Below are 20,174 nucleotides of genomic sequence, written 5' to 3' on the forward strand. Positions count from 1 at the left end.
ACTAACTACATCTCTGAGTTTCGAGTAAGTTATCTCCACTTCAATTTGTAAGATTGATAGCAATGGAGAGCTTACTGTTCTTAAACTTTCATGTTGTTTTTCTTTGAAAACATGTGGATCTTGTCGAACACCCTTAACTGTATAGAATAACCTATAACTGCATATTTTTTTCACTATGTTTGATTTAAGAACTTCAGTATTAAACCTTCTTGGGGTTCTTGAGGTACTTGCTGACTGATGCATATCTTCTCTTTATTTTTGTGTTGTTATAGTAGTTGTAATCACTAAAGCAACTTAAAAATTTATTTCAAATATACTACTATTGTCGTTATCAGTATTAAAATGTTCTGTTAAGTTTAAATCTATTAGTTTGTCAAGTTCAGATTCTTTGTTGAATGTTTCTTGGTTTTCATTCACCTGTGAAACAAATATATAAATTACAAATTATATAAATACACTTATTTGGAAAGATTTGGTCATAATATATACTTCATCAATTAGGTATTTAGTTTTCACATACTGAATATCTGTCTTCAACATTCTCTGTATCTGCATTCATATTTAATAAGTCTATTGGAAGTTTAACTTTTTTATCAATGCATTTTTCCCAACAGCTTTTTAAATGTAAGTTCACTGATTGAAGGTTATTTTCATTAAAATGCATTAAAGTAGGACCTTCATTCCTAAAATCAGGATCAGTTTCTCCATCATGAAAAACTATACAATTGTTTTCTAAATGCCACCAAACGCCTTCTCCACATAGCATAAAATCACTTATTCGTTCAAGATGGGCTTGTATTATTTTATGATGAATGGCAGTTGAAATTTTTGTCTGTACTGAATGATCTATATATATATATATATATATATATATATATATATATATATATATATATATATATATATATATATATATATATATATATATATATATATATATATATATATATATATCTGTGTGTGTGTGTTAAAATGATTGATATGATTGATATTACCTGTTGCTTTGCTAAACTTTGTTATTTTAGAGACTGAACTTGTTTTTATTAAATTGTTGTTCATCTCTTTTAGAAATTTTTCCTCTGCTTGGATTCGAATGATACTGTTGTCACGTATTGATTCAAGTTTTCGAGAAGAAGTGTTCAAACTAATTTGCTTGATTTTACTAAAGATTTGTTCTTCATTTTCTGTATGCAGGGAACTTGGTGAGATGATGCGTGAAACTTCAGGAAGATGTGTTGTAATTGAGTGGTAGTATATGCCATAGAGTTTATTCTTGCTAATCTTATGTGGATTCAAGCCAAAAACTGATTGGCAGAGAAGGGCATGTTGAAATCCAAGATTGTATAAGCGAAGAATTGTCTTTGGTGACCTGCATTGTGATGGTAAATAAGCAGACTTGAGCAATTCAATTATAGTCTGCAAAAATGTTTTTATCTTTGTACTCGAGATCTCTTTCATTGCATCATAGACAACAATAGTTGACAGTCGATAGTCTGCTCCTCGTATTTTGTCTCTCTCTCTCCAAAACATAATTTTAATGTGTCTTCAAAAGCTTTTTTCTCGCTGAGGCTCAATACTTCTGGAAGAACATCCCAAACGTTTTTTATGTGGCCTTTAAAATCATGAAGTGGCTCTATAGGGTTAACTTCATAGTTTTGCAGATTTGATTGAACTAGTGAACTAAACTCATTGCCAAAACACAGTGCTGGAGCTCATGAAACACTAGCAAGGTCATCCTTCAAAAGTTTTTCTTGTTGCTTTTTTGTTAGCCTCTGCCCTTGGATATTTCTGTTTAACTCTGAAACTGATTTCCAGATTAAGATTTTCAGAGCTGAGCTGTTGAAAAGGATTAACTGCTTTCAACTTTCTTCCTGCTGGGCCAGCAACAACCTTTAGTTAAGAAATATTAACATGATTCTGGTTTTCTTGTAAAGCTTTTAACATAAATTTTCAATGTTTAATGAATAGTTAAATATAGCAATCCTAGATACTATTTGTAGAAGATTTTCTATATATATTTGTAATTTAATTATGTTGTAGTTTTTGAAACAGTAATAAAGCAAATAGAGAAATATTTTGTTAAATTTTCAATTGTTGGCATATTACCTTTTTTCTTCTCTCTTCTAATGATATTATATTATGTGAATAAACATATGTGATATTTGTAAATTGATTTATATTGCAACTACACAAGCATGGATAATGACCACCATGAAGATTCCCAGCTTCATATTGTATTTCTGGATGATCACCTGAATAAACCAAAGCTGAATTTTAGAAATAAAATTTTGTTAAAACCATTTTATGTTTACATTTATACTTATTGAAGTATGATAAAGTAGGCATTCTTACCATGGAAGAATCTTAATACATCATGAACTTCTTTTCCATCAACTAGAACAGGAATATGCAGAGATCTTGTCGTCAATTCTAGATTCAACATAAGAAAGTTTTTCTGCAATGCTGTCACTGATACATCCAAATATATATATGTGAGGTGTTTCCACCAATTCTTGTACATTAAAGTGGACTCCAGTTTTATTAAACATTTCTTGGTCAGTAAAAAAAAGATTTGCATCATAAATTGGTTTTACTGTAATCAACAAATGACCAGAATTTAAAATAGAAGCATGATCTGCCCAAACTATTAAGCTACGTTTAAATATTCCTGCTTGGTTTTCTCGAATTATTTTTTGAGAGACATGTTTTTCAAAAATTCTTTTACATATTTCGTACAGAGGAATTTTCCTTGCTGAAAGATTATATATGGACGTTGTTATTTGACCATGTTTATCAATTGTTAACTTTGAGGATTCTTTCGGTTCAATTAATGTCCCTAACACATATTTTCCGGAGTGAATGTTTTCAATTAAATCTGCTTTAATCTTGTTCAATGGTCGTGGCATTGGTACTGAGATTCCACTGCCTATAACTGGAAACTTATATTTTATTGCAAAAATTGTGTACGGGTCACATTTTTCCATAACACAAAATTTTATTCATGGTCACCTGGTAATTTGTTATACATTCGTCTTACTCTTAGCTTATTAAGTTTATTGTTTCTAAAAGTGGTTAAATCCACGCTATTTTGTTCCAAGAACTCTCTCACAACCATGTTGCCATTACATCCCGGAATTCCATATTTCCTCGCAAGTTCAGAGAGATTTATCTATTATAAGATTTTATGTTGTTTTTACAAAAGCAATTCTATAAAATAGTTGTAGTCTATAGGTTTTAATTTGTTTAAATTGTAAAAAATAAAACATAATTGAGAGTAACAAAAATAGAGTTATATTACTTTTGAGCCTTTTTCGATCTCCTGCACATCTTTTAATAACCCAGACTTGTCGAATTCAATACTTTTCGGATCTGGAGAATGTCTTTTTTTCTTCATACATTTAGCTTTGCCTATAGTAATATTCACTTGAATACATGAACTAAACATATGCACTGAAAATGCATGATTTTCATGTGTAAAGGTTACTGATCCAGCAAATTAGTAGTACGCTTATAGGTATATCAATTTATACGTTGTATATAGTGGTTACGCTATAGTGCGACACAAATAAAACGTTAACCTGCGTAAAATTCTCGCTTCTTATATATCTTGATAGTTTAACATATAGCAAACTATCAGCATATTAAAAAAAGTTACTGTTATAAAGTTTAATATATTACTAACAAGTACCTTCCTCAGATTTCTTCCTTTTTAAAGCATCTTGTTTGGATTCAAAGTGAAGACTAGTCCGTAGCTTTGAATAGGCAGACTTTGACTGTCGAACACCAAGCAGTGTATTCATGTCTTTATTGTCTTTTGTCCACTGAGTTTCAACAGTTGCTTTCATTTCTCTGTGAGATTCTCTTAACTTTTTCTTTTTTTCAGCTGCAGATAATTTTTCTACCAAATTAGTTGAAGGTAATTTGGACAAAATCTTTGTAAATGATGTGTCGTATAAAGAATTCCATGTCGTGTTGATGTTCTCCAAAATCCATAAATGTTTTAAATATTCCTCATGAAGACTCGTTTTTTTTATCCTGTAATGAGATAATAAATATGAATATAAGATTACTTCTTTTGATATAATATTTAGAAAAGGTTAGAAATAAGGCTATACATCACTTGTAGAAGGCTCAAGAATATGCAACTAAAAGTATGGTCTTATCATTTTTATTATTTCTGTTATTACTATTAGTAACAACAGTAATAATTAAAAAAATAAGATCATTATAATTAAAGTAGCTCTACATGACAGTTTAAAAATGCTTAAACAAAAATGCTCATTAAAAATACATACTTTATATATCTTTCCAACTCCTGAAACGAATAGTATTTTATGAACTTTAAGATGCTTTTAGTTATAATACCTTTAGAAAAAATGCAGTTTAGGTATCGAAAGTAAGAAATTTTTTAACTAGGTCGTTCACGAAAAAAAAAAATCACAAATTCAAGAGAAAAAAAAAAGCGAGGCAAATAAGTTCGACATTTCCGACAAAAATAAGAAATACTCTCTGATTTGAACCTTAAAGTGGGAAGCATAATCTGAGAGTGGGGTGAAAAGAACACTAAAAATATCTTTTTCGACCTTTAAACTATATCATAGCAGCTTCAATTTAATAAGGAAAATTTGTTTCACTTTCTCCATTCTAGTAAACCAAATATAGCCTTTTTGCAAAAGCCTAGTTTTAGACGTCAAAGTTTAAACACAGCTAAATTTTTATTAAGCAAAGTTCATAGCTCAAATCAACCTTTTTCAGATTTGTGAACTATTCTTGATTAATTTTTTTATCTTTTATAACCATAAGCTTCAGTAAATGCATAATTATAATGGGTTTACTGAGGGAGGTTTTTTGACGGAAATTTGACGGGTAGAAGTCGGAGTATCTGTATATGAATTTAGAAAATTGACGGTAACACGCATAGTTTTTGGCTAATTGGCGGCACCTTTGATCTATAACAATGCGTTGAACGTCCATCTATTAATACGTCCTTGGTATACCGTATTCTAGCGATCCCTAGTTAGGGTAAGGTTGCCAATATTGTACCCCCTAAGACAAAATTAAAAAATGTAGGGAATCTACTGAGTAGAAACCTGGATTTTCAATTGGATTTCATAATTTTGGGACTGTTTGTTGTAAACATGTTTAAAAAGCTCAAAATTTAAAAAGCGTTAAGTCTCGAAGAATCAAACTAAAAAAATAGCGTTAAGAGTACAATTAAGGAAACTAGATCCTTAATAGTACCATTGTAATCCGATATTGTACCACTTTCTTGATTTCAATTATTTTACAGCTTTGCAAATATTTTATGATTTTAGATTTAAGGGATTTAAAGAACTGATTAAAAGGAATGGTTTTTATAAAATCAGCAATAGGAAATATTTTACCAATGGGTAAGCTAAGATTAAAATAGTGGAGGAAGGTAGATATTAAAGATAGTTATACTAAATAATGTAAAACAATATATACTGTATCTGTTTTAAAAACAACTACACTAAATATTGTAAAGTAAAATACATAAAAACATTATTTTTGGCAAAAGTTTCAGATATATTGTGTCTGTTTTTGATTAACACCTGCACAGTCAACATGACACCAGCCTTGACATATTGGTAAAGCTGAACTAGAGAGTGCATCTTTTTAAGGACTGCTTGTCAATACAAGAGTAATACTGAAATTTTTCTTTTTTTGTTTAAGTGGTGAAGTTCGTTTTGTAAGTATGGATATTTCTCTAATTGGAATCTCAAAAGGAATTTGTTAAACTTTACACGCATTTTTAGCGGTCAGAATGGTTGCGTCGGTACAATTAAGGATATGCCTTGAGGTACAATTTACGCAACTAATCTGACATTCAGTTAGTTAAAAAATTTGAAAACTAAAAATAAGATATTTTAAATTCTAGGTATTTATTTTGAATTTAGATAAATTATGCTTTAACATAAATACACTGAACAAATCATATCTTCTACTTTCTTTAGTGAAATACGCTTAGCCATAAAAACCTAAAATAAGAAATCTCCAATAACAAACCAACAAGAGCTTACTCTGGCCTTAATACAGCTGGATGACAAAAAAAAACAGTTGACTACTTAATTTCATTCAGCAAAGATAAAAAATAAATTAAAAAATTTCTTTTGGGTTGTAAAAATAACGAGTTATGTTAAAAGTACAATATAGGCATCGGTACAATATTAGCAACCTTACCCTATACTAGCGATCCCTAGTTATACTAGCGATTCCTAGTTATACTAGCGACCCCTAGTTATAGATATATTATCAAAAAGTAACGAAATTTTACCTTTTTGGTAAGACTTTTAAGGAGAATCTGTTCTTAATATTAAAAAACCGTCAGATTAAAAGGTTGCTAGGTAATTTTCAAATATCTTTATTCTCGGTTAACCAAGTTATTGCACTGCTTTGTCAAGAGGCAAAATTAAAAAAAAAAAATTAAACTTTTTCTCTTAAGTAGCTCTTAGTAAATACTGTTTCAAAAGTTATGATGAATTCATCTATATTTTAGAAATTATTTTTAGTAATAGCACTTTTCAAAATTTTATTTTTGAAATAAAATAAAAATATTTTTTTTGAAATAAAATAAAAGTATTATTTTTTAAATAAATTAAAAATCAATTAAGGAAACGTTTTTAAAAAGTTTTAATATCAACGCAAGAATATTCAAATATTATTTTACAATTTATTCAAACATCGTTTAAATCATAAAATCTTTTTTGTTATTAAATCAAAGTCTATTACTTTAACTGTATATTATTGTTTTCAATAGTGCTTGTTGGTGTTATGGTAATATTTATTACTAAAATGTGGCTGATTAAAAGACCGTGAAGGGTTACAAAGGCGCAAGAACATAATTAAAGTATTTAATCGTCATTTAGATTTTCTACTTTACCAACTCACCAATCTTTTTCTCCAATGCCATCACATAGAAATTTACCATTACTGGTGTTTATACTCACTGGTGTTTAGGATTCAATTATAAAAGAGTTTGCGGAAAAGTGTAATTACTAAAAGTTAATTATTTCCTAAAGTATCGATAATGTCGCTCTAAGTTTCGAAAAATAGCATTTACTAAAAGCTACTACTGAAGAAAAATAGCATTTACTAAAAATAGCATTTACTAAAAAGCTACTACTGAAGAAATGTTTAAAAAATTTCTTTTAATTTTTTTTTCTCTCTACAAAAAAGTGAAAAAACTTGGTGGATGGGACATTTAAAAATTGAATATCTTGAGAACCACTTTAAAGTGGCTATCAAAATTTTTTCAGGAGACTTTTTTCGTTGTGCTGTACCAAATTTCAAAAAAATCAAAAAGATATAACGTATGCGACCACATGCTTCATAATAAGTTTTTAAGCATGTAACTTTTTATTATTGACGCAAAAATCTGAAAATAAAGTAAATAAAAAAACAACTAAAAAGTGAAGATGAATCGCAAAAATAAGCCCATTGTTGACCTTGACATGAATCCAAAAGACAAAAACATTGTTAAGATTCTATACAAGCCTCTGAGTACTTTCTGCACTGTGATTGGAGGAAGTGTTAAGATGGTCGTATTGAGATAAAACCTAGCAGTGGTTTGAAGAGGTCAGTTTGAGCTCGTCAGTTTGAAGTTAATCAAGACCATCAAGGGTCTAATTTCTCAAAATACAGTACGGTTAATGAGGAAAATAGCTAAAGAGCTAACAGTCAGTGAACACACCATCAAAAAAGTTGTCATGAAGGATCTGAAAGCAAAGTCAAGACCCAGGATTAAAAACACCTGGTTTCCCCTAGTGTCAAAGAAAAAAGATTTGAAAGATCAAAGAAGCTTCTGAGCCTCTTGAAGAAGAGACCAACAATCATCCTCTTCTCAGATAAGAAATTGTTTATTGTTAATACTGTCTCAAACAGCATAAACAATTGCTTTATTAGTCATTAACCAGTCCTAGCAGTCCCAGAAAATGTAAAGTATACATTCAAGACCAAACATCCGCCTTCAGTAATGATGTTTGGGCTGATTTCTATAGATGGTTTCATGATACCTCCGGTCTTCATCATATCTGGTTGAAAAGTTGATACAAATGAGTTTATTTGAATCCTGGAGAACTATATCAAACTCTGAATTGAGGCCCATTAATCTTAAGATAACAGTGTTGTGTTACAGCAGGATGAAGCACCATTCCATACATCCCAGATAACTGATAGACGGTTCCAGAAGAACCTGCCAAAACACTGGCCAAAAGAGTTTTAGCCCTCTCAATCTCCAGGTTTGTCACCTCTTGATTATTCAATCTATGCAATGTGGAGTCAAGGGTTTGTCAATATCCCCACAACAGTGTCAACTCTCTGAAGAGTTAATAAGATGTCCAAGGACTATATCCAAACTACCTGCTTCAGGTTCAGGAGTCGACTTGAAGCTGCGATTGATGCTGAAAGAGGACATATTGAATAAAAATGTGGTAATTCTAAACACTTTTTGTTAAATTTTTATAAATATAAATTTTTTATTTGGCTTCAAATTTTCATTCTACATTAATTTTTTACTAAATATGCTTTCAAATACGGTTGTTAAAATATTTTGAAAAATTTGTAGCTGTGAGTTGATATCGAATTATACTATTGTTAAATTCAATCTGGTCCAGGCACGTAGCTACCCTATAGCAAGAGTAGGCCTAAGGGCCCGTCGAAAAAGAGCCCAAACTTCGACATTACTCAAAGTTCATAAATATAAATCGAGATTCGATTTATGACTTTTAAGTTGTTTTTTTTTTAAAATTTGAATTTTTGTTATCTAAGTAACGTTTGTAATATTTTGCGCTAAAACATTTACAAACTTTTGTAGTTCAATGAGAATATTTAAAGAGTATAGGTTTTTGTTTAATTAAGTCATCGTTTTTTATATTTGTGAACTTCTACGTTGTTTATTTAGTCATATGTATATAAATATACATATATATTTTTTTCTTATAACCGAAGGTAAGCAAGTACTATTGCATTATTTCATTTTTAATATATTACTAGTGTGCTAGCCCGTTTTAAAAAACGGGTTTAATACATATAATATTTAGAGGTCTTTAAAATGGATCATTATGTCAAGATATACCTATGTGTTAACGTCAAGAACATTGTTTGAACTCAATTTATTGGATTGCCTCAACAATACGTGTTTCTGACATTTATAAAATTTATGTATTTTTTTTTAGGGGTAAAAAATTAATTCAAAAAAGTAATAAAACTTTTATTGATTTCACCAGTTTTTGGAATTTGTAAGTGTAAGATCCTTTTTATCATGGCGGAACATCAAAAGTTAAAAGTGGCGCTAAAAAGCGTAAGATTAGAAAGGAAAAAGAAAAAGAATTGCAAAAATTACCACTGAATTTATAATATATTTACTGAATTTACTTTTTTTTATAAAATAAATTTACCGTGTATTTCACGCAGAAAAGATGAAAGCTTTTTATTAATATTTTAAAATTTCAAGTTTTCATTCTACATTAATTTTTTACGAAATATGCTCTCACATACGTTTGTTAAAATATTTTGAAAAATTTGTAGCTGTGAGTTGATACCGAATTACACCATTGTTAAATTCAATCTGGTCCATGTATTTCACGCAGAAAAGATGAAAGCTTTTTATTAATATTTTACAAGATTCTATAATAATATTTTACTCTTAATTCAACATATAAAACTGTGATAATATTAAAACGATAACGCACAAGTCATAAAATTGAAGTATTTTAAACATCTTATTTAATTATTAAAACCTTTTTGTTTTCTATTCAAGTGTATCCTTTTTTAAAAAAAGATGGAAGAGTTTACAATATAGCTAAACATTCTAAGTTACAGAAGAACGAAAAAAAGTTACCCACTGTGCAGTTGTTTTTAAAATTAATCAATAATTATAAAAAGAAGTTATGACCGTAACAGTGATTTTAATTATTTTTTATTCCTTTGTTTACGGGAATGGTCTGGAAATAAAGTGCAATCCAAATCCTGATGGATCTTGTTTTCAAGCAGCAGATGAAAAAAGGTGGAGTAAAAAAAAAACAACTTTTAAAACTTTTTAAAAGCATTTTGTTTGTCATAAAATCTTCTTGAAGAGATCCTCTTAGGTTTTACCTGGTTTTACCTGCATTTTTTTTCCGCTTCACTGTTAAATCTTGATTAAAACACCTTGCCTCGATTTTTTATCATCTAGTTATCCTCCATTTATAAGAAAAACACGAGAATAAGTTTTAAGTTCTTGAAAAAATGATTCATACCACAAAGTTTATGAAGACGCTGTCATTGTAAAAACGTTATATTCGTCTTTTGCTATGTAATTTGTTATTTTTATGTGCGTTTTTTATGTAGTTTTTCAGTTATTATTGGAGCTTTATTTTCTCTCTCAATTACAGAGCTCGAGAATCAGACAAAATGGTGACTGAGGTAATTAACAAATTGTTAAAAAACTATAATCGAAAGTTGAGACCTAATTATATAGGTAAAAGACAAATATTGTTTATTGTATTTTTTTAAAATATTTTACACAACAGCACACCACAATGTCCTTACACAAAAGCGTTATATTATTCGTTTAAATGATTACAGTGAGTAAAGTAGTAAGTTCGCACTAATTACATTTAGGAGATCCAGTGATGGTAATGGTAGATGCAACTATTATCTCCTTTAGCAACTTGGACGCCATTGATATGGTTAGTGCATTTTATATTTTGTTGAAAATAACTTTTATATTTTCGATATGAAAATATTCCGGGAGTTGCTACATTATCTATGATTTAAAGCTAGTAATGAAAAAATTCGTTTTTTTTTAATTTAAAAATCATTAAACTTAATAGGACTTCCGAGCAAATTTGTTGCAAAAAAAAAAAGACATCTTTAAAGACCAATTTCATGATTTACAAAACATAAATTATCAATTTAATCTTTTTTACCAAAATAATAAAATAGTTGAAACTAACTGTTCAAGCAAATAGATAGGTGTATTTAGCAAGTAGATAGGTGTATTGGCGTTTGTCTACTACTTATTCGTTGTGATCTTTTTTTTAATTTTTTGAATTTAGTTCTTTTAGCAAGTAAAACCAAGGATAAAAATAAAAATATCAAAATACTTTGATGTAGAAAAAAGAAAAGTTTTTAATGTTTAATGACGACTGATTAAGCAGGTTTAAATTTTATTAAAATAATCAAAAAGCGCTTCTGTTTCATTTTTTCTTCTCTTTCATTTTCTTAATGAAATCATAGTCATAAAATACATAGTCTGGCCAGTTGAAGTGCGCTGTTGTTTATCTTATTGTTAGACTGGTGCACACTGTTTGTAAACAAAGATATATGTGGAATACTGATAATCACATTTTGTGGAATCAGATATTTAAATTATTTTATAAAGATCTAAACAATGGCCTTCATACTTGCCCAAATCTCTCCTTAGAAAACATTAGGTTACCAATTATAGGAACTAATAGTCTTGATAATAATCCAGAACCAAAGACCTTTACCAAAGAGCTTGCTTGTGGAAACTAAAGGTAAGTGGTAATTGGGGCACCAAAAGGTACATTGTTAACCTTTAAAACTCTCTAGGAGACTGAAAAGTGATCTCTTAAGTTGAAGTTGTGTTTCAAAGAAAGGAGAGGCTAAAATAAAATTCTTAACATTATTTATTTCAAAATTATTTTAACAAAATAATAAAAATAAATAACTATTAAACTACTTTTAATTATATAGCATTTGATACTTAAAATAAGAACTTTCTTAACTTTATTTTGTTTTCACTTTATTAATCATTGCATCTCTCCATCATGCTGCAATATAGTTCCTATGCAAGAACAAGTTTTTAATGACATTTATGGCTACGAAAATAACCTTTTCTAATATCTATTTTTTATTTGAACTATTCAGTGGATTTCAAAGATCCTTTCTTGACTTCTTTTCTTAACGAATTTGTTCTTTTGTTCTTAGATTTGATTTTATGCAAATTTACAAGGTCCTTTGAGTAGGAAAATGAGCAAACACAAATATAAAGAGTTAAAAGATGGTCTAGAAGATTGAGAGACAATTCTTCAGATACTTTGGTAGAAGAAAAATTTTTGAGAAGTGAGATAAAACTCCAACATCTTGAAGCAACTCTGCAGTCAACATTTTTACTTAAAATTTTTGTTGATTTTCTAAATGCTATTCCTGCTATTTTAAATAGTGACAAAGTATCAGATGATATAAACCAAAGACCACCTCGATCTTTTAAAATAGTAAATTTTTTATTAGTATCATGATTATACTTGTCAAAATAATTAGAATCATTTTCTACAATTTTCCAGCCAACAAAATTGAGAGTGTTTCTTGTCAAATCTGATTTGTCAACTTTTTGAATAATGTATCCTTCAATAAAAAGTACTAAATACATACCCACCCAAGTAGTCAATTAAATTTTTTTCTTTATCTTTAAACTTAATTTCATCATCAATAACTAAAACTGAGGAGGCATTTTTAGACTTAGTCAAGTGAGCCAAAATGTGATTTGCAAGGTCATATCCTACAAGAGTTGAGGTTTTATCTGTGAGATTTTTCATAAAACCTTTCTTACCAGCAACTTTGTAAAATTTTGGATAAAAAACTTCTGCATCACCATTAAAGTTTTCAATAACTTCCTTTATCAGATCGAATGAATGCTTTGCATCATTTTCTGAGAAGCTATACCTTGAAAGCTCATCTCTGATATAGAGGGTAGCGAAGATCGTTTTATACAAATTTAATGCTTTTTTTAATGAAAGTTGTGAATTCTTCTGCAGTACACGCACGCTTAGTATTAGTTGCTGCTTTTCTTTGCAGTGTTGAAGAGTCAATCTTATATTAATGCGTTGTTATGTGGTGTTTGAGTCCTTTCTCTGACTTGCATTTTTTCACAGACTGCTGGCAGTTAATGTTGTTTGAAACGCTTCCATTCTCAATTTCTGTAAGAAAAGCATCGAAATCATTAAGAAACTTTTTTCAAAAAAAAAGTCTGATTCTAGATCTAATATAAGAGAATCAATAGGCTGTTCCTCTACAAAATTTGCAATTTTTTAGATTTTTGTGCACTAGTTAGTAGACTAGGCACAATAAATTAACTATTTTCAAAATAAATTCAAAATTTTTACTTCTAATGTTTGAAAACAATAGAATCTTGCGAAAACGGCTTAACTGGCCAGACTATCTGTTATTATGACTGTGATGAAATTTAATCAAAATTTGATCTTTAATTAATATATAAACATAGTCACAAGAATATATAGTCTGGAAACAAACGAAAGCGCTTTGTTTATGTTATTGTTCAAGAAATTACTAGTTATCATTCTTTCGAAGGTGCACAGTAACGCAGATAAACAAAAAAAACTCCATGGCGAAAGTTCTTAAATTTTCAATTTTCCCCTAATTTTTGTAAAGTTTTTAGATTTTCAATTTCCCCCAAATAATGCAGATGAGTTGTGGCATAAGCTGAAAAGTCTTTTTAAAAAATTTAAAGGTTTGCAAATTTTTTGTGGTTAAGTATGCGAGCTTTTACAAACGAGGGCGCAGGTAGCTTTTACAAATGAGGACGCAGGTAGCCTTTACAAACGAGGACTCAGGTTTTCTGTAGGAAAAGTTGACAACTCAATTAACGAGTTTAAGTTGTGAGAAGAAAAAAAACAGTGAAAGAAAAAAACAAACAAAATTATCTAACACATTTAAAAAACATAATGGATCATCAAACTTTACTTTTGTTAGTGTAACACAGGCCAAACTCTTTATTTTGAGGTCTGCCTTCCTACTGCTTACTATCTGATCAAAAATATTAACTTTAGATTCATCAGTCCACAAAAATTGTGCCCTATTTCTTATTTGATCGTGCTGAATATTTATGTAAAAACTCTTTTCTGGCTTTAACAAAAGATAAATAATTTATCTTCACAAGTTTCTTTTCTTTTCCGATCTCATGTTTTAACACTATTTTGTAGCTTAAAAGCGTTCTGAAAAGTTCAAACAGAGCGTCCTTTTTCTCTTAAAATCACGTGACTTTGTATTGTTTTTGAGTTGTTGAATTACTAAATTCAGCTGAATTAGAATATTCCTTTTTGCCTATAATATCCATTTTTATTGGACTGTTTTTTGTTTTTTGTTTTTTTGCTTTGTTTTTTACTGACTATAAAAAAGTTGTAAATAATTAACTGAAACATACACAGAACACTTATCAAACCATATTTGAAAATGCACAGAGTAATATTTCAAACAAGAGTCCAACACATGTTTGAGAAGCAATAACAGCTAAAATATTTCAAAAGTAGGAATGTAACTGTGATTGATTTGTTATTTCCATCACATATTAAAAAAAAACACTTTTTTTTATTGATGCACAAAAAAATGTGTTTATATGTGATGTATTTTTGTTAGAAATATATAAAAACAAATCCAAATGATCGTGAACTTGAAAAAACATCCATTACAAACTTTACGATGTCAATTTATCGGTCTCTGTGAGATGTCTAAAGTGCCAAACCTGTTGTTCCCGCTTTGTACTCATTGTTGATTTAATGTATGTTTTTAGATATTTAGGAGCACTGAATGAACGTTTAGCAGTAGCAGATGATACCAATAGGTTGCCAAAAACCGTCAGCAAAATGTACAATACGCTCCTTTTCTTAATTTACTGTATGCCAGCCTTTTGTAGGTTTTTGCTAATGGAAACTACATTTGTGTTGCCTCATCTTCACAATGAGGATTTTGTACGATAAACAATAGAGAATTTTTTTTTGCTCAAATATTTTATTTCAATAAAAGAAAATGACACCAATCAAACTAGTGCTAATATGTATGAAATAAGAATACCATATTCTCTCTAACAACCGCGCTCTTTGGGGGTGGTCATATTTAAGCGTTGCATTCATTTAATCCATTTGTTTCTATTGTTAAATAGGTTAAAATCAATATCTTTAATATTTAATTCATACAAATTTTTTATTCATCAGATGTATACAATGGATATGTTCTTTCGACAGCGTTGGTGGGATCATCGGCTTACGCATAACTTGAGCGAACCTTTAACTATAGCAATAGGTACTAGCCATCCTTCAAACATAATTTGGACGCCTGACACTGTATTTATGAACTCAGTTACAAGTGCACTCCATCATGTTATTGTAGAAAACCATAAACTTGATATCTACCCAAATGGTACAGTTTTCTGGGGGACAAGGTTAGTTACTAAATATTCAGGTAAAACACAAATTCAAATAAAAAATTAAGAGAAAGTTATTTTTGAAATTCTGTTCCATCCCCCTCTAAAAAGAACTTTTTATTGTAAAAAGAAGCATGTTTTAAAATATTTTCCTTGACTAAATCTAGAATAACTGTATCACCATCATGCACATTGGATTTAAAAGCCTACCCCATGGATGTGCAGCTATGTGGTTTTGAAATCGTTAGTTGTAAGATTTACAATATTAATAGAGATTATTAGACACACAAAAATCATTATTACGCATGCGTATGTTTTAGCACATCCTTTTAAAAAACGCTTAATATTACAGAAAAATGTGCAAAATGGAATGATCATTTACAAAGTATTCGTTGTATATATAGACACGTATGATTCTCGGCATCTAAAGTACGATTGGTATTGGAACCCAGGAATTGAAATACAAGAGGAAACAATGGCGGAATTTAATCTCACTGACCACAAAACTATAGGAGAAGAAAGATACTTTGTTGCAGGTAACATCATCATTATTATCTACTTCATGTTCACGTTCATTTTTTGTAAAAAACACAGTTTACGTTTTTTAACTTATAAACTATTTAAAACATAGGAAATTACACAGTTCTTGAAGGGAGGTTTAGGTTTAAAAGATTGATGGGTTTCGCCATTATGCAAGTATATTTACCTTCAACTGCAATTGTGATGGTTTCATGGGTATCGCTTTGGATTAGAAGAACTGCAATACCAGCCAGAGTTTGTAAGTGTTTCAAGCTTTTTTTCAAAGAAATTAGCGATAACTTCAAACATTTGTGACAAAAAATTGAGTCATCAATAGAAAATCTTATTGCTCAGTTTTTAAAATCAAAATGAAGTAAACACAACCTCTAAATGATTGCATAAACAAGATTCGTAAAAAACTAATTGGCTTGATTTAAATATATGAAATAATTTCTGGGATAATAAAACTCAGTAAAGGGGTTTTTATTTTCGGTTTTTAACGAATAAAAACTAGGGGTGGAAGTTAAGGTTAGTCTTAGTCTAACTAAAATTAGCCGACTAACATTTTAGTCTAAAATTAGTCGACTAAAACAAGATTTAGTGCTAAAAAAAACTGAATAACCTACACCATGAAATTATATGAACATAATATGAATTATGACAAATAAATCAATTTAAAGACATTCATCAAAATTTATTGTTTTTAAGAAGTTTAAAATACGTAATATAATTTGTGACAATTTGGTAATAAAAATCTTTTATTTGTACCTAGTATTACCCCAAACTTTCTTTTATTAAATCAAATAAAAATTGGTTTGCTAGCAGAACAACTCCGTCAAAAACAGCTAATACTTTATACCGAAAACATCATTAGTTATTAGCATTTTAATAATAGTTTTTAAAAGAAAAACAAAATTGAGAGTTAATATATATTCAATTGCACAATATAAAAATAATAAAAAACATTAATTGCCTAACTGTTACAATGTTATTGTTGTCACTGTAAATATCTACGTTTTTATGAGCGTAGAACGAAATAAATTACGTATTATTACCTTATAAAATAATTGCAGGTATTATGTAAAGGAAATCCGAAAATGCTTCTGCACATAACACACCTTTTAACATAACACACCTTTTAAAAACATAGCACCATTTTTTTTATATAAAATGATTTCACATGTGTTTTATAATTTATAATTCACTTTAATTAGAAATTTTAAAAAAATCCAGATCTGAACCGCTTTTCATTGAAATCTAAAAAAAGTACTTAATAATAACGGGGGGCTAATTAGATAAGCTTTATTATAAATTTCCAAGTGTATATGTCGCAAACCTTTCTTCAAAAACCTGAAAAACTCTGAAAATCAAACCTTGAAATAGTTGCCCTGCAGATAAAAATTGTAACTAAAGCAATTTGTAATTAAAAATAAGGCGCTCAACCACTTCACGACTAACGCATAACAAGATTTCAAAAAAGTATTTTTTGGGTAACAGTAACAATATATTTTTCGCAAATTAAAAATGTTGTCGATTAAATTTAGTTAGACTAAAAGGTTAGTCGACTAATTTTAGTTACGCTAAAATGTCAGTCGGCTAATTAGTAGTCGGCTAAATTTAGTTACGGTTTTTTAGTTAAGTTAGTTACAATTTTTAGTTTTGGTCACAACACTTATAAAAACGAACAAAGTGCAAACTTCTAAATAAGCCAATTAAAGCAAATGAATCTAAAACAATTTTTTTATTTAGACTTACAAGGTTATAAGATTTCACAAAAGATTGGCAGTACCTCACATTCATTTCATTATTTTGTCTCGGCCTTTCAAGACATTACGCAGAATTGCTATTCTATAAAATCCGTTAACTTTTCTTTCAAAACATCAAAATTTCTAAAAATAAAAATTTAAATTGTCAAACTTTTGCTAAAATTTAAACGCGTAAAGATTTCTATTTTAAAATACTTTAGAAAGCTTGATTTATTTTAATAGACTGGTTTCGAATTTTGAACTTTGTTCGTTATTATTCGTTGTTAAACTTGCAGATTGCATAAATGTTTTTGCCTGAAAAGGGAAAAAGCATGTGATGAAGACATGTTCTGTCACTCAAGTTCTGTTTTTGAATTTACGGAGAGTACTAAACTACTCCGTTTTTTTCTTTTCAGGTAAAAAAACATTTTTGTAATCATCAAGATATCGTTGCTTTTTATAACTTAACAAGTAGGTTCTTTCCTAAATCAATTGAAGACTGGTCATTTAAATTGCATAGCATTACATCCTTCAATGTCAATATATAAAAACTGAGAAATAAATGAATTTCTTTTATTTGAACATTTATATTTTAATTTTCAGCTCTGTGTATAACAACTCTTTTGACAATATCAACAATTTGGGGCGCAGTAAACGCCCAGTTACCGCGTGTCAGCTACATAAAGGCAATTGACGTTTACCTAATGACATCATTCATATGTGTTATTTTAACTCTATTGGAGTATACAATTGTTTTGAATATACCCGATCTAATGAAAAAAATTCGAAGCAAGCCAATTTCAACAAAACCAGTCAGTATCTTTTAAAACATCGATCCATTTGTTAAATGTTATTGGTTACATCAATGGCCTGGTGCTGAAATGACCACCTTTACAATATAGAGATTTGATAATTTTCCTTTCAGCACCTGGCTATAGTTATATACACAACAGTTATATGCGCACTACAGTTAATTGCACACTATAGTTAAATGCACACTACTTACGCACTATTATACACTATTTATGCTGCAGTTATATGCACGCTAAAAAAACTGTTATTTATCTAACATTGCTTTTTTATCCCTGCATTTAGAAATTTGTAAGCGACAGCTTGCACAGCAAACTTTTATCACCGCGAATGGTGAGCAGGGAAGAAAGATTAAAAGAAAAGAAAGAAGAAGAACAAAAGATGGCGCAAAAAATACAGCGTGAAAACGATGCAATATGCAATCGAATCGAATCACTTTCTCGTTTCTTTTTTCCCTTCTCGTACTTTATATTTAACATATTTTATTGGACAATCTATTTAAAAGAAGACTTGAAGTCTCTAGAATAATGATTTTTTTTTATCACAAAATGTGTATAAAACTTTCTAAATTTCAAAACTTTTTACCATGTGCAAGTACCAAGCGAAGTTGGGGATGGTGAGAGTTCATTCACAATACACTTGATTAATAAACATTTAAATAAACAAAGCTTAAAACCTATTATGTCCTTTACTATGTACTTTAAAAAATAAAGTATTTTGAATTTCCATTTTTAAAGAGCTTTTAAAATAACAAAATTATTTTTAAAAAAATGTTGGTTGTCTTGGTTTCCGCTGCATTTTCACTTTTTATTTATTTATTTTTTTTTACTTTTTCTACAATTCTTTTTACTTCTTCTGTAATTCTTTTTACTTCTTCTGTAATTCTTCTGTAATTCTTTTTACTTCTTCTGTAATTCTTTTTACTTCTTCTGTAATTCTTTTTACTTCTTCTGTAATTCTTTTTACTTCTTCTGTAATTCTTTTTACTTCTTCTGTAGTTCATTTTATTTTTTCTATAATTCTTTTTACTTTTTCCCTGATTCTTTATAAACAAAAAATCAATTAAATGTAGCTTATGTGTAACTATAACTCAACATACATACAATAAATCTATTGGTTCTGCGAATGTTATGGATTTTTGTTGCTTTAATATTAATATTAATATTTGCTCTAATTATAACGCATGTTGTAAAAAATTTATGTAAAAATTATGTTATGTATATAAAAATGAGCGTTAACATAAACATAATGCGTACGTCGAATGAATGTTGCAAAAGTTACGAAATATAATTTTTTAAAACAAAACATTCTCTTCAACTTTACAGAATCGGAAAAAAATTTATTGGGGTCATTCAAAAGGTACGTTTTTACCCAACCCAAACTCCAAAATCTGAAACAAAAAACTTCTGCACCATAAGTTTTTTGTTTCAGATTTTGTTTCAAAATTGTTCTTCTTTTTATTTGCGTCATATCCTCAATTGTTCTGAGCTTTGTTGCCCATTTGATACTGACTTTTTTTTGGCTTATAAACTTTGTAAAGATTCTCAAATAAACCTACTGTATTAACTTTATCAGAAACCATCTTCCGTTGGTCCATGAACCAAAATAAAGATTAATTGCATTTACAAATATGCATTTCATAAACAGCGCAATGAAAAAAATGAATAAAATAGCATAAAATATTTGCGAACGTACAGACATTTTTGTTTGAATATTAAGTTTAACATTTTAAGAATTTCAGTTGCTTCTTATGCATTTTAAAGCTTCAGATCAATTTTTTTTAATTTTCAAAGTTTTCAAATTTCAAAATGCATGTTTAACAGACAGATGTATATTTTACCAGATGGTAAAATATGCATCTGTCTGTTAAATATGCAAATTGAATTGCAAATATACATCAGTCAAGATTTTACATAATT

At 29.0% G+C, this 20,174-nt stretch overlaps 1 protein-coding gene and 1 pseudogene across 3 annotated transcripts; one reads left to right on the forward strand and one right to left on the reverse strand.

The window, feature by feature from the left end:
• Positions 1-294: 294 nt before the first annotated feature.
• Positions 295-8,125, reverse strand: LOC149886835 (uncharacterized; annotated as a pseudogene). Its single transcript, XR_016453646.1, has 9 exons — positions 8,034-8,125; positions 3,689-4,035; positions 3,299-3,408; positions 3,010-3,169; positions 2,353-2,926; positions 2,107-2,252; positions 996-1,890; positions 521-792; positions 295-417 (listed from the first exon to the last, which is right to left on the reverse strand). The product of XR_016453646.1 is annotated as an uncharacterized LOC149886835 (transcript).
• Positions 8,126-8,979: 854 nt separating this feature from the next.
• On the forward strand, positions 8,980-19,560 carry LOC145199834 (gamma-aminobutyric acid receptor subunit beta-4-like). Of its 2 annotated transcripts, XM_090090495.1 has the most exons (9): positions 8,980-10,024; positions 10,392-10,477; positions 10,621-10,688; positions 14,973-15,199; positions 15,349-15,431; positions 15,586-15,717; positions 15,813-15,959; positions 18,049-18,257; positions 18,541-19,560. In XM_090090495.1, the coding sequence occupies exons 1-9, from the start codon at positions 9,909-9,911 to the stop codon at positions 18,781-18,783; spliced, it is 1,311 nt and encodes a 436-aa protein (XP_089946621.1). In that variant the 5' UTR covers positions 8,980-9,908; the 3' UTR covers positions 18,784-19,560. The 2 variants fall into 2 exon arrangements, with proteins under 2 accessions (XP_089946621.1, XP_089946622.1); XM_090090496.1 differs by lacking the exon at positions 18,049-18,257 and having other exon boundaries at positions 9,690-10,024.
• Positions 19,561-20,174: the final 614 nt, after the last annotated feature.

Source organism: Hydra viridissima, unplaced genomic scaffold, assembly GCF_058129835.1.
Source record: "Hydra viridissima isolate aposymbiotic clone 2 unplaced genomic scaffold, HvirCarnegie_v1 scaffold_6, whole genome shotgun sequence".
In the NCBI taxonomy this organism is placed as follows: Eukaryota; Metazoa; Cnidaria; class Hydrozoa; order Anthoathecata; family Hydridae; genus Hydra; species Hydra viridissima.